This window comes from Neoarius graeffei, chromosome 12 (assembly GCF_027579695.1).
Source record: "Neoarius graeffei isolate fNeoGra1 chromosome 12, fNeoGra1.pri, whole genome shotgun sequence".
Classification (NCBI taxonomy): Eukaryota; Metazoa; Chordata; class Actinopteri; order Siluriformes; family Ariidae; genus Neoarius; species Neoarius graeffei.
The window spans coordinates 37,276,794-37,292,620 of NC_083580.1; the positions used below are offsets into that span (position 1 = coordinate 37,276,794).

The 15,827-nt window shown below is 44.2% G+C and overlaps 1 protein-coding gene across 19 annotated transcripts in view; it reads left to right on the forward strand.

Annotated features, from left to right (window-relative positions):
* Positions 1–15,827, forward strand: part of rapgef6 (Rap guanine nucleotide exchange factor (GEF) 6) — a 721,150-nt gene that overhangs the window by 326,312 nt on the left and 379,011 nt on the right. For all 19 annotated transcript variants that reach the window (XR_009655729.1, XM_060935824.1, XM_060935835.1 and 16 more), the window contains one exon: positions 15,312–15,470. Coding sequence is in view for 18 of the 19 variants with exons in the window: in XM_060935824.1 (XP_060791807.1) it covers positions 15,312–15,470 (159 nt within the window). In the remaining variant the exon portion in view is untranslated. The remainder of the gene's footprint in view (positions 1–15,311; positions 15,471–15,827) is intronic.

Sequence of the window (15,827 nt, forward strand, 5' to 3'; positions counted from 1 at the left end):
TTTGCGAACATCACTGTGCACACAAGAACCTTCACCAAATGTGCTGTCCCCAGTACCTCACCTTCAATCAACCTTTGGTGGGTGGAGAATTGATTACAGCCTGAATCCGCCAATGCATTATTGGTATTCCCTTGGATACGCTCTGGTATTTGACACACTCTGGCCCAATCAAGGGCAGTTGCTGACACATTAGAGATCCAGACCACTGCCTGCACCTCCATCAAGTGGCACTGATCCTGGAAGTGCCCAGGCTCCCCACAGCACCAGCACACCGGCCCAGACTTCACCTCCGCACCTGCGGCTCAGGGATCACTCACCTGGGGGGAGAAGACAGAAACATAAAGGGATGGAGGAAAGGGATGTGATATATATATCTCACATCACAGTGGTGCTTTGTGAACCCTTTAGAATTTTCTATTAGAGGTCTGCGCGGGTCGGATTTTTCAGTCCCGCTCCCGCCCGCGCCCGCATTGTGCAGTCCCACTCCCGCCCGCGCCTGCAAAGAATTATGATTTTCAGTCCCGCTCCCGCCCGCGCCTGCCATATTTTGTCCCGCTCCTGCCCGCAAATCCCGCATGATGCAGACGTTCGCGTTATTTCTCAGGAAAGTTCTTGTCTTGACACAGCGTGATGGTGCCTTGCCCCCTACTTTGAGTGGATTTCAGCATAAATATCTACAGCTCATGTTGTTATTATTTACCTTGTTTCGGAATTCAGCATGTACTGTCTCTAATAACAATAATAATAATTAGTGCTGTCAAACGATTAAAATATTTAATCACGAATCACACATTTTTATCATATGAGAAACCATTGTAATACTCTGATCAGCATAAAAAAGTGAATGGGCTTGCTTTGTAGCAATAGTGTGGTTTTTTTTTTTCTTGTTCTTTATTGCAAAGCAGAACTAGTAAGGGAAGTGAATTGATTTATTGCTTGAGTTAGTCTACAACTTTAGTCAGAGAGACATGTTACACAGTGACGGTAGGCTTGACTCAATGCTATCCCAGAAATCCTTCCTGTAATATGCAAATTTGGCCGCCTCTGATTGGACAGCCAAATTTGCATATTACAGGAAGGATTTCTGGGATAGCATTGAGTCAAGCCTACCGTCACTGTGTAACATGTCTCTCTGACTAAAGTTGTAGACTAACGCAAGCTGTAAATCACTTCACTCATGGTTCTCTTGCTAGCTGGATGTGAACTGCGAGTCATTAGAGTGATCAAAGGCTTTCCCGTTAGGGTGATCAATGGTAAATTTAAGATGCTATTCCTCATTCAATCTGACTCTCTCTACAAATTTAAGCATCTTAAAATGTTTTTATTAATGCCAAATAAAATATCCAGCACAAATTATATATGATAAACATAATAATTTATACATTTTATTTCAAACACATTTTTATTTAGCGGGACTGCAGCTTATCACTGCTCCTGCCCGCGCGCGCATATGTGCACTCCCGCTCCTGCCCGCGCGCGCATATGTGCACTTCCAGTCCCGCCCGCGCCCGCAATGAGCTTTCAAAATTTGTCCCGCTTTGCGGCGGGTCCCGCGGGACTCCCGCAGGAGTGCAGGGCTCTATTTTCTATATTTCTGCATAAATATGACCTAAAACATCAGATTTTCACACAAGTCATAAAAGTAGATAAAGAGAACCCAGTTAAATAAATGAGACAAAATATTATACTTGGCCATTTACCGGTAGTTATTGAGGAAAATGATCCAATATTATATATCTCTGAGTGGCAAAAGTATGTGAACCTTTGCTGTCAGTATCTGGTGTGACTCCCTTGCGCAGCAATAACTGCAACTAAACATTTTCCGGTAACTGTTGAGCAGTCCTGCACACCAGCTTGGAGGAATTTTAGCCCATTTCTCCATACAGAACAGCTTCAACTCTGGGATGTTGGTGGGTTTCCCCTCACATCAACTGCTCGCTTCAGGTCCTTCCAAAACATTTCGATTGGTTTAAGGTCAGGACTTTGACTTGGCCATTCCAAAACATTAACTTTATTCTTCTTTAACCAGTCTTTGGTAGAACGACTTGTGTGCTTAGGGTCATTGTCTTGCTGCATGACCCACCTTCTCTTGAGATTCAGTTCATGGACAGATGTCCTGACATTTTCCTTCAGAATTCGCTGGTATAATTCAGAATTCATTGTTTCATCAACGATGGCAAGCTGTCCTGGCCCAGATGCAGCAAAACATATTACCACCACCATGTTTCACAGATGGGATAAGGTTCTTATGCTGGAATGCAGTGTTTTCCTTTCTCCAAACATAATGCTTCTCATTTAAACCAAAAGTTCTATTTGGTTTCATCTGTCCACAAAACATTTTTCCAATAGCCTTCTGGCTTGTCCACATGATCTTTAACAAACTGCAGATGAGCAGCAATGTTCTTTTTGGAGAGCAGTGGCTTTCTCCTTGCAACCTTGCCATGCACACCCTTGTTGTTCAGTGTTCTCCTGATGGTGGACTCATGAACATTAGCCAATGTGAGAGAGGCCTTCAGTTGCTTAGAAGTTTCCCTGGGGTCCTTTGTGACCTCGCCGACTATTAAACGCCTTGCTCTTGGAGTGATCTTTGTTGGTCGACCACTCCTGGGGAGGGTAACAATGGTCTTGAATTTCCTCCATTTGTACACAATCTGTCTGTCTATGGATTGGTGGAGTCTAAACTCTTTAGAGATGGTTTTGTAACCTTTTTCTAGCCTGTTGAGCATCAACAACGCTTTTTCTGAGGTCCTCAGAAATCTCCTTTGTTCGTGCCATGATGCACTTCCACAAATGTGTTGTGAAGATCAGATTTTTGATAGATCCCTCTTCTTTAAATAAAACAGGGTGCCCACTCACACCTGATTTGTCATCCCATTGATTGAAAACACCTGACTCCAATTTCACCTTCAAATGAACTGTTAATCCTAGAGGTTCACATATGTAATAGATATGTAATATTGGATCATTTTCTTCAAGAAATAAGTGACCAAGTATAATATTTTTGTTTCATTTATTTAACTGGGCTTTCTTTATCTACTTTTAGGACTTTGTGTGAAAATCTGATGTTTTAGGTCATATTTATGCAGAAATATAGAAAATTCTAAAGGGTTCACAAACTTTCAAGCACCACTCTGTGTGTGTGTGTGTGTGTATTATCTTCTTCTTTTGGCTGCTCCTGATTAGGGGTCGCCACAGCGGATCTTTCGTCACCATTGCTCCCTGTCTTCCGCATCCTTCTCTACCACATCTGCCACTTTCATGTCCTCTTTCACCACATCCATGTATCTCCTCTTTTGGCCTTCCTGATTTTAGTTTGCCTAGCAGCCCCATCCTCAACATTCTCCTTCCCCCATGCTCTGCATCTCTTTTCAGGATGTGCCCATACCATCTGTCTCATCTCTCTTAGTTTAATTCCCAAGCTCTCTACATGTGCTGTCCCTCTGATGTGCTCGTTCCTTATCCTGTCCAACCTTGTCACTCCCATCGCAAACCTTAACATCCTCAACTCCGCCACCTTCAACTTTGCCTCCTGTCTCTTCGTTAAGGGTACAGTCTCCAATCCATACATCACAGCTGGTCTCTACTGTCTTATACAGCTTACCTTTCACTTTTGCTGGGACTTTCCTATCACAAATGACTCCCGAAATCCTTCTCCAACTGTTCTACCCTGCCTGCACTCTCTTTCTCACCTCACTATCGCAGCCCCCATTTTCCTGCACAGTTGACCCCAGGTACTTGAATTCACCAACTTTCTTTACGTCTACTCCTTGCATCTTCACTACACTCTCATCCCCATTCTCATTGATGCACATGTGTTCTGTTTTGCTACTGCTCACCTTCATTCCTCTTCGTTCCAATGCATACCTCCATCTCTCCAAACCCAACTCAACCTCCTTTCTACTTTTACCACATATCGCAATATCATCCACAAACATCATGTTCCATGGTGACTCTTGCCTCACTTCGTCTGTCAAGCTATCCATCACTATGGCAAACAAAAAAGGATTCAAAGCAGATCCTTGATGTAGTCCCACCTTCACCTTGAACCATTCAGTTGTTCCAACTGCACACCTCACTGCTTTTTCACTGTTCTCATACATGTCTTGCACCACTCTAATATACTTCTCATTCACTCCACTCTTTCTCATACAATACCATAATTCATCTCTCGGCACGCTATTGTATGCCTTCTCCAGGTCTACAAACACACAATGTAGCTTTCTCTGGTCTTTTCTGTACTTCTCCATTAACATTTCTTAAAGCAAAAATTGCATCCGACATGCTCTTCCTTGGCATAAACCCGTACTGCTGTTCACAGATTGCTACCTCTCTTCTCAATCTTGCCTCCAATACCCTTTCCCATAACTTCATGGTGTGGCTCATCAATTTTATTCCTCTGTAATTACTGCAGCTCTGTACATCTCCCTTATTCTTGTATATTGGGACTAGCGCACTCTTCCTCCATTCATTTGGCATTTTCTCATTCTCTAGGATCTTATTAAACAATCTCGTTAGGAACTCCACAGCCGTCTCACCCAAACATCTCCAAGCCTCAATCGGGATACCATCTGGTCCGACTGCTTTCCCAGTCTTCATTCTTTTCATGGCTGCCCTCACCTCGTCCTTACTAACCAACTCTGCTTCCTGATTTGCTGTCTCCAATGAATCTGACCTTTTCTCTCTTGGATTCTCCTCATTTAATAAATCCTCAAAATACTCTTTCCACCTTCTTAATACACTCTTTGTCAGCACATTTCCATTTACATCTTTCATCACTCTTACCTGCTGTACATCCCCTGCTTCTCTGCCTAGCTAGTCTGTACAGGTCTTTCTCTCCTTCTTTGGTCTCCAGTCTTTTGTACAACTCCTGGTATGCATCTGCTTTCGCCTTCACAACCGCTCTTTTTGCCTTCTGTCTTGTCTCTCTGTATAACCGTCTGCTTTCCTCATCTCTCTGATCGTCCCAATTCTTCTTTGCTAGCCTCTTCTCCATTATAATTTCCTGCACTTCTTTGTTCCACCACCATGTCTCCTTGTCTTCCTTCCTCCTTCCCGATGACCACCTTCCTTGCTGCCTCTCTTACTAGTACAGCAGTAGTATTCCAATCTTCTGACTTCCATGACCACTCAATGCTCATCTCATTTCTTCCCTAAGCTCCTTCTGATGTTCAGCCTCTTTTAGTTTCCACCACTTAATCTTCAGCTCCACTATTTCACGCTTCCTCTTTTTCACTTTCAAGCTTATCCTGCACATGACCACTTGATGTTGTCTAGCTACACTTTCCCCTGCCATCACTTTACAGTCTCCAATCTCCTTCAGGTTACTCCTTCTGCAGAGTATGTAGTCTACCTGTGTAGATCTTCCTCCACTCTTAAACGTCACCCTGTGCTGCTCTTTCCTCTCAAAGTATGTATTGACTATTGCCAAATTCACCCTCTTTGAAAAATTAACCACCATTTGCCCTTCCACATTTCCCTCTCTTACACCATATCTGCCCATCACATCCTCATCTCCTCTGTTTCCCTCGCCAACATGTCCGTTGAAATCTTCTCCTATCAGCACGCGCTCCTCCCTCGGTATACTTTCTACCACTTCATCCATCTTTTCTCAGAAAGACTCTTTCTCTTAGCCCTGTGATGACCTGGCGACTTGTCCAGGGTGTACCCCGCCTTTTGCCCGTAGTCAGCTGGGATAGGCTCCAGCTTGCCTGCGACCCTGTAGAACAGGATAAAGCGGCTAGAGATGATGAGATGAGACTCTTTCTCTTCATTCTCACATCCAACCTGTGGGGCGTATGCGCACACAACATTGATTACCACTCCTTGAATCTCCAACTTCATGCCTATCACTCTCTCTGACACCCTCTTCACATCAATCACACTGTTGACCAATTCTCCCCTCAAAACAATACCAACACCATTTCTCTTTCCATCGACTCCATAATAAAACAACTTGCATCCATCTCCAATGTTCTTGGCCTTACTTCCTTTCCACCTCGTCTCCTGCACACACAATGTCCAACTTCCTTCTTTCCATCATACCTGCTAACTCTCTCGCTCTGCCAGTCAATGTTCCCACATTCAGTGTTCCTACCCTCAATTCTAAGCTCCTTCCCTTCCATCTTTCACGCTCTCTCCTAACACGCCTCCCCCCTCTCTTTCTCCTTCTCCATTTTGGCACAACAGTAGCACACTTTCCACTGGCACCCTGTTGACCAACAGTACCAGAGGCGGTTGTTGTTAACCCGGGCCCCAACCGATCCGGTATGGTATTTCTCTTTTCATTCCACATGTTAGCTTTGGCACAGTTTTACACCAGATGCCCTTCCTGACGTAACCCTCTCCAATTTATCTGGGCTTGGGACCGGCACCAAGAGTACGCTTATGCACCCCCAGTGGCTGGATTTTATATATAAGAGAGAGAGAAGAGGCAGGATGTCTGCCTGCTGCTGGAATTGCTGCTAGATGGTCCTCTGCCACTGTGAGCTCTCTGTCCAATGATGCTGGGCAGTGGCACTCTGCTGTCCCCCCCCAAGCAGCTGAATGATGAATTGCTCCAGCACCACCATGTCGATGATTGATTGATTGATCAAGTCGCTCAGCATTGCAGTCTTCTGTCCTCAGCCACTGCCTGCAGGCATCCCAGAGCTGTTGGCCAAATGTGAATGCCTGGCTGACCTCTTCCAAGGTCAGCATGTGGAATTGCTGCTGGTGTTGCTCTGGGGTGTGGATGATGTGTTGCAGGGTAGCTCATTTTAGGTCTGTGTAGTCCAACCTGTTGTCAGTGGGGAGTTGCTGAGTGGTGAGCTGGGCCTCTCCGGTCAGGAGTGGCTGTAGGCGAGCTGCTCGCTACTCGACTGGCCACCCCCACACCCCTGCGGCTTGCTCAAGGAGTGACAGAAATGCCTCGGGGTTGTTGTGAGGCTCCATTTCCATCAGGGTGATGTGTGGGAGGCCTGCAGACACAGCGGCTGGAGTGCCTGCTGAGGCGAGCAGGTTCCAGAACGCCTGATGAGCCTCCTGCTGGGCCTGCAGCAAGGCTTCAAAGTGCTGCTCATGTTCTTTACACAGGGTCGCAATAAGACTTGAGAGTCTGACGCTGATAACACCTGTAATTATTGTTTTGAACCAGGTCATTGGAAGAGAAACTGTCCTATTTTGAGCGATCGTAAAAAAAAAAAAATGAAGGCAGGGGGTGGTAAATATAGCCTCTGTGCATCTTCAATCCTTGCTTTTGCATTCAAATAGGCCTATGGAGCACTTGCATGTGACGTCACAGCCGATCCAGATTGTGACAGACGCCATCTTGTCGGTCAAACGCCATATTTCCGCCTTCTACTTCTACTTCTGGTTCTACTTCTACTTCTACCTTTTCCTCTGGAAAACCCTACTATATACAATTCTACTACAACGGCTGCGGCTATAAGCTCTCCCTACCTGTGCACGTTTTTTATGTTTTGTGTGTGTATTTTTGCGTGTTGTTCGTCTGTACCGGACTTCAATATCCACTACAACCGTATGGACTTGCTGGACATTGGTTTCCAGCAGAAAATGATGGTTTGTAGCGATTTCCATCGCATGCACAACATTCCGGACGAGATAGCGAGACCAGCGGGGTCTCCATGGATTGTTATCGGAAGCAAAGCGAAGGAGGCGGCGTCGGGAGCGGAAGCAAAATTTGTAATGACTTGTTTTGAATAATAAAACGCTCTGTATGAGAACTTGCTAATTCTGTCACACAGTGGGCACTGTGCAGTCAAAGTTATGACGGGGCATCGTTTCATTTGTTTATAAATACTGTATGTTATACGTTTCTGAATTGCAAATATGCCTTCATTACGCATAACAAATGCGTGAAATACTCACCGATTTTCTATCAGCCCAGCTGATCGGTAGGACAAAACTCGGTCCAAATTCCAAGATATGACATCATGTGTTCTGCGCATGCGCAGTAGGCTTGGTAGGACAAATCCAAGAGGTAGGATAACTTTACAGAACACCGGCTTGTTGACTAAGCTCAGAAAACAGCCACTCAAATCTCCACTGCCAAGCCTCTACCTCTCCAACGCCAGATCCATGGTAAACAAGATGGACGATTTGGAATTACAGCTGGAATTACCTTATTCTATTCTATAATCGGCTGGTCAGTGCTATACTAGATACTGATATAAATAGTATTAGTACTCAATACTTAAGTGACTTACCCATCCAATGAGGATTGTTATTTTCTTGTTTACAAGATGCCACATCTGAGGGGGGCTGACAAATCCTGAATTTCTGTAAAAATAACTGTCCAGAGATTTATAAGCACGCAGTGCTTCACCACTGAACAGCGAGGGAAAGTTAATGAGGTAATTATACACGTCTGGGTATTCCGCTGGCAGTTCAACATCCACTGACATGGTCGTGAAAACTCCGTCCGGTAAGCCATAAGGGTCACTAATCTGTAGATCGTTTATTTTAGACATATATCTAGTTATCTGTTCATTAGAAAAATAAGCCGTGTAGTCCGTCGGTTGAAATTGATCCATTCTGTACACGAGTGCAGCAGTATTCAGCTGTGTTTTTTACTGACAAGATGGCGTCTGTGTACTTTCCGGTCACGTGACTGCAAGATCTCTATTGTTGAATCAAATGTGGCCCAGGTCTCTACATTTAAGGCATTAGATCAATCACAGTGTCATGTGTCAAATGGGGATGAAAATGGGGGGGGGGGGAATGCAATGCGATGAGCCTGATTAAACAACTGTGTCTGACATCGCGGGCTATGCTCCGTTTGTCACAGAGGGTTTTGTATCGCTGGTTGGAGACTCTCGTCGAGTTCCAGTAAAGATTTTGCGTGATACTGGTGCATCGGAGAGTTTCATCTGTCAGTCTGTCTTGCCTTTCTCTTCTGATTCTGATACTGGGAGTTTTGTTTTAATTCGGGGAATTAGCCTTTAGTCATTTCCAGTGCCATTGCATAGAATTCACTTGTTCTCTGGTTTTGTGAATGGTGAAGTAACCATTGTGGTTCGTCCATCTTTGACAATAGATGGAATAGATCTGATTGTGGGAAATAATTTTGGTCATAATTGTGTTTTTCCTGATCAGGTATCTCCTTCACCTGTGGTTAAGACGGAGGCGACACCATCAGCCGAGCCAGATAAGTGTCTTATGCCCCTTTTCCACCAAATCAGTTCCAGGGCTGGTTCGGGGCCAGTGCTTAGTTTCGAACCGGGTTTTCTGTTTCCACTGACAAAGAACTGGCTCTGGGGCCAGAAAAACTGGTTCCAGGCTAGCACCAGCTCTTTGCTGGGCCAGAGGAAAGAACCGCTTACGTCGGGGGGGGGGGGGGCGGAGTTGTTAAGACTAACAATAATAGCAAGACCGTGAAAGGTCGCCATTTTTAAATAAGCGACAAGATATCATGGATGCAGTAAAGCAGCAGTCATCCGTTGTTGTTGTTGCTGCTGCTGCTTCTTCTCCGTGTTGTTGCTTCGATGTTCTCGCCAAGGTTTATGCAAACGCAGCGACATAACTGACGTATACAGTGACGTAATGACGTGGCTCCCCTTAGCACCCCGAGCTATGGAAAAGCAAACTGGTTATTAGCTGGCTCACAAGTTGAACGAGTTGTGCACCAGCACTGGCCCCGAACCAGCCCTGGAACTGATTTTGGTGGAAAACGGGTATTTCCCAGAGGTTTTCACAGCATGCGCTGTGACGCGTGCAATGGCCCATGCTCAGGCTGCTGAACTGTCTGTATTTAGGAACGCTTTGGCTCAGGTATTTATTCCCAAATTCCCAGCACCATTGTCTTGTGTTGACATTGTTGATGCTCAGAAAGCTGATCAGAGCTTACAGAAATATTTTGCTTTGGCTTCAGATGCCAGTAATATTGATTATGGTTACTTTGTGTAGGATGGTTTGTTGCTTCGGAGATGGTCGTCTACTGCTGATGGTAATGTGGCAGAGCAGGTCATGCAGGTGGTGATGCCTGAGAAATACCATGATGTAGCATTAAAAACAGCGCACAGGGAAACATCAGGTTACTTCGGGGTGAAGAAAACCTACGGTCGGCTGTTACAGCATTTTTATTGGCCGCGGATTAAAAGGGGTGTAGCATGGTTTATTCTGTCTTGTCATGTCTGTCAGATAGCTGGAAAACAAAATGTCATTAAACCAGCACCTCTACAGCCCATTTCATCCATTGGGACCCCGTTTGAACATATTATTGACTGTGTAGGTCCTTTGTCCCATTCAAAATCTGGATGTAGTTATCTGTTTACGGTTATGTGCCAGGCCAACCATTATCCGGCTGCATATTCACTGAGAATAATCACAAGAGCTGTTTGTCTCAGTTTATTTCAATCTTCGGTCTGCCAAGTGTCATTCAAAGTGACTGTGGGTCTAATTTCACATCAAAGACATTTGTGGCAGCACTGAAACAATTGGGCATCAAACACAATTTGAGTAGTGCTCATCATGCACAAAGCCAGGGGGCCCTCAAACATTTTCACGCTACCCTTAAATCCCTGCTTTGCGCATACTGCGTGGAGATGAAACGTGAGTGGGAAGATGGACTGCCATGTTTATTATTAGCAGCTCGAGCGGTCATGCAAGAAAGCACAGGCTTGAGTCCCAATGAGTTGGTGTTCATTGTCAGTGCTGGGGGTGACTTGGACACGTCTGACCCTCCTGGGAACTTGGCCAGTTATGTTCATGGTTTTCGACACAGGCTATTTATAGCTTGGAAAATGGCAAGTGAGAACTTAACCGGAGTTCAAACGAAAATAAAACAATTATGATCTCAAGGCAGAGGTGCGAGTCTTTAGCCCTGGGGATCAAGTCATTGTGCTTTTGCCCATTCCTAGTTCTCCTTTTGGAGCAAAGTATTCTGGGCCATACACTGTTGTTCGCCAAGTTTCTGACACTAATTATTTGGTCGCTACGCCTGAACGACGGAGAGCTTTGCCATGTAAATCTCCTTAAACCGTATATCTCGTCAACGCAGGTAGCAGGGGAGAAGGCTGATGTGAGAGCTGTTGGTCTGGTCATGGCAGAAGGCGCATCTGAGTCATCTCTGGTGGCAGGGGAGGATGATGTGCGACCACCCGACGATGTGATTTTGCATGCGCGTCTAAGTAATTCTGAGATGTTGGCAGAGTTAGATGGGTTTTTAAGTCATTTGGAGTCGCAAGAGTGGGAACAATTAAAAGCTTTAATTTTGGAGTTTTCTGGTTTATTTTCTGACACACCAACTTGTACCAGTGTAATCAAACGTGACATTGACGGGGGAGATGCAAAACCAATGACACTTGTGTCTAGTATCTTCTTGATAACGGGTTTGCTATACCATCATATTCAAGTTGGGCATCGCCGTCTTTGCTTGTAAAAAAAAAATCTGACAACACGTTTAGATTTTGCACTGATTATAGGAAGGTGAACGCGGTGACAAAACTGGACTCCTATCCTTTGCCTCGTATAGAGGACTGTGTTGATCAAGTTGGTGCTGCACGTTTTGTGAGTAAATTTGATTTACTAAAGGGTTATCAAGTTCCACTCACTCCTAGAGCGCAGGAGATCTCATCATTCATTATTCCCACTGGACTTTATTCTTACACCAGGATGTCTTTTGGGTTGCGCAACACCTCCTGCAGTTTCCAACGGCTTATGAATAGAGTCGTTGCGGGACTGGAGGGGTGCGCTGTGTATATTGACGATGTAGTATGTTATGCCGACACCTGGGAAAGCCACCTTTCTCACATTCGTTCACTGTTTGAGCGGTTGATGGCAGCAACCCTCACAGTGAACCTAGCTAAATGTGAGTTTGCCCAGGCCGCTGTTCAATATCTGGGTAGGATGGTTGGCCAAGGCACAGTGCGGCCAGTTAGAGTCAAGGTCTGTGCAATAGATTAGGACTCAAATATCAGTAACAGCAACTGTGAAATATCTGCACACTCATACCGTCATTCTGTGCACACTGTATATTTACTAATTCATCCTTGCACTATGCTGTCTATACATATATTTACCCTTCTACATGTACATAGCTTTTTGGGGGGGTTTTTCTACGCTTTTTATCTGTTTGCACTAAGAGAGCTAAGTGAAACTAGAGTCAAATTCCTTGTGTGTTCACATACCTGGCAAATAAAGTTTATTATTATTATTAGATAAGTTTCCATCTCCAGCTACCAAGAAAGAACTAATGCGGTTTTTAGGAATGATTGTTATTATAGAAGTTTTTGTTGTAATTTTTCGTCTGTTGTTGCTCCTTTGACAAATTTGCTCAAAAGCTCAGTAAAGTTTCAGTGGACTGCTGAGTGTCAGCGGGCTTTTGACAACGCCAAATCGCTGTTGAGTTCTGCACCTGTTCTGGCTGCACCAAAGCTGGATGAGCCGTTGCAGGTTGGGGCGGGTGCAGTCCTATTGCAGAAAGATGCGAGTGGCGTTGATGGACCCGTATGTTATTTCTCACACAAATTCAACCGTCACCAGTTCAGTTATTCAACAACTGAAAAGGAGGCCCTTGCTTTTATTTGGGCCCTCTGTAGTGGACATCTATTATGGACATAATTCACCATACCATGTCTTGCTTGCTACGTTGATATTTTACTCTGTTCTGATGCCTTGCTTGCCTTGCTCAGCTAAGTTGGCATTTTACTCTGATCTGATGTGCGTTCCGCACGACATGTTTAATGTGTTACCTTGTTAGAGTATTAGCGATGTGGCCCCTTTAAGGATGCCGACTCGGTTTGTTTATCTGATGGGCAGCGCCATCTTGTTCTTTCTTCCTTGAGTGTTTCAATAAATGACACGCCGTTGCGTTGTCAAAGTGAGAAATTGACTCTTCTTTTCTAATATCACAATTTCCACACCTCCAACATTTCGAGGTTTATGTTGGTGGTGGTGTGCACCCTATTGTTGTCTTTTCTGACCACAACCCCTTAATCTTCCTCTCTTCACTCCAGAATGTCAACCAGCACCTTATGCATTGGGCACTTTTCCTACAACCCTATAAGCTGTCCATCAGGCACATTAAGGGCTCTGATACTGTCATGGCCGACGCCCTGTCTCGAGCACCTGAGTATTAGTGGTGTCTGTTTTCTCTCCTGGCTTCTCCTCCTTTACCTTCCTTAAACTGCTGTCCAGGCGCCAGGATCTGCTGGGTGGTGGGAGTAGGAGACAGTGGGTAAGGATGGTCATTGCTATTGGTGGTGGGTTGTGAGTGTGTGAGTGAGTGGTTGTGTGAATGTTTATTTCAAGTCTTTCAGAATAACGGTCTAGAGTAACTGTCTTGTCACATTACTTGTTTTGTGGAGTTTGTTGCTTTTTATATAAGGGGCTTTGGTGAGTGGTGTTTTGGACTTTTACAGAGCCCCAGGTATGGGTCTCTGTCTTGTGGGGGGAGTGATGTCATGCCCGGCTTTGCTGTGCTGGGCCCGCCTCACTCCTCACTGAAGCCTACAGTAATGCAGGTTGTGTTTTTACCTCCTAGTCTGAAGGGGGAGCTTGCTGACTGGCTGACTCCAACTCACTCTGTTTATAACTGACTCTGCTGCTCTGGGGCTGGGGTAGAGAGGGAGAGTGGTTACTGGGCCTGACTGGGGCCTGTCTCTCTTTCTCCTTCTTCCTCTCTTTTTGCATTATATTCCACTATGCTGATTCTCAGCACATTTTTGTTTTGCTCTACACACATTGATATTAACTACATTTGAGTTAATAAATTTAATTTTGGATTTAAAGATACATTGGTGTGGTCTCCCCCTTTTATGTTGTGTCCACCTTGAGCCAAGTGGGCATAACAGTGACCAGCACTTGTTGCTGGTTTTGTTGGGTGGTGGCGAGGGCATGGACAAGGTCTTTGAAGGGAGAGGACTCCCATGCTGGTGGCTCGCTTTGGTGTTTCTGGGTTCCAGCACCAGTGTAATAAATCCCTGATTTGTGGAGGATGCTGAAGACAAGAGCAGGCGGGTTCCTTTTTTTCCTCAAAGGAAAAGTTGCTTTTCAGCAGGTGTCTGAACACTTTTTTCAAGGGTCTGCACGTGCACACACAGACACAGCCAGCACCCTGGTCAGGGCCCTGTTCTCTCCTCTCCACCCTTTTATCAGCTCCCCGTCACTGGGAACAAACAAACGCACAGCAGAGTACAGCACATTAATTAACCACAGGTGTGATAATTTTGCCTCTCACCTTCCCTGGCTTTGCTCTTCATTCACAAACCAGCGCTTGACCATGCCCCCCGCTGGCACACTTTTTCGCTTTTCAGCTTTTTTTTTTTTTTATTTGCCCCTTGGTGCACACACACATGTACACAATGTTGTTTTGCTCTCTGCTCTCTTTGTCTTTCATGGCTCTCATCTCTTCCCTTTTTTCCCCCTTTCTCACTGGTCATTGCAACAAAGAACACTTATTATTAGTAATCCTTCACAGGTTTAAATCCTTACCACTCACTTCTCCTTGCTTCACTTGCCATTTTCACACCAGTGCTCAACCATGCCCCTGCTTCCACAGGGTACCATTGCTCTAATTGCAAAAGGTTTTCTCAATATTGTGAGATTTGTTCTTTCATCATATTACTTTGTGGATGCATTTTCTGTTCCTGAAGAGTCCTTAAGGCTGCAGTAAAGCACTTTTACATTTAAAAAATGCCCCCAAACTACATATTTGTGACTAAAGCAAATAAGCAAAAAAAGATTTGTTTGTAACCACTGGCTGTCAATGAAGAGAATGAGATCTCATGAAGCAGGTCTGAAAGAAATTAAGTGTGAGAGGATTTTCCTTTTACCATGGTTTTAAGCTCAGAAACAACTTCTCAGCGTAAATACTTTAACCCAAAGAAAACTCTGTTTCACATTCATAAGTGACACTCAATCACTCGCCTGCCCTCCACAGTGTTATTTTGTAGTTCAGTTCAGGGATAACCCTTGCCATGCTGTCTGTATGCTTTTTAATGTCTGAGATTTAATTACATTTAGTGTGAGCACGAGTGTCTCTTTGCCAGTGTCACATCTTTCAACAATGAAAAAATTAAAAATAGTGGAAAAAATCCTTGTTTGCACAAACTGACACATGGTAATTTATTATAACAGTCCCGCATTTTGAATTAATCTTTTTATTGTACATGAAAAAAGTAATTGTCATGATAATTAAAATAATAGCTGGTTTCTTATGCTGTATTTTAGAATGGTTAGCTATAGTACCCTTTCCATGATAAAATATTCCGACTTGCCATACATACTCAACATGATATTCCCATTTGGCCCACTTGATAGTGGCATATGATGGTCCTGATATTTATTGGTAACAAGAGTTTTGTTGTTTTTAGTTGGACCTATGGTATGTTATCCTGAACGGTGCAGTAGAAATAAGTTATGGAGACAGCCGAACCGAAATACTCTGCATGGGGAACAGCTTTGGAATCTCTGCCTCCTTGGTGAAGCAGTGTATGAATGGAGATGTGCGCACAAAAGGGGACGACTGCCAGGTATATCTTATTCATAGACCAGTACTCATTCAGTTTGTGCTTCATTATTGGCTGTCAAATTGCTGCCTCAGTCCTGCCTTTTTATATATATATAATAGGGCTGTCAAACGATTAAAAAAATTAATCGCGATTAATCTCAGAATTTCATATAGTTAATCGCGATTAATCGCATTTTTTAAAAAATCTATGTAAATGAATAAGGCTTTTAAAGTGAAATGTTACAATTAAAATGGTGAAGACATTTTATGCTAAAAGTACTTGTTAAAAACTGCTGGGACAAGAGAAAATGGTAAGGGAGTTTATTCACTCACATACTAGGCAGTACTGAACATACAAAACACAAAATTGGATTTTGTG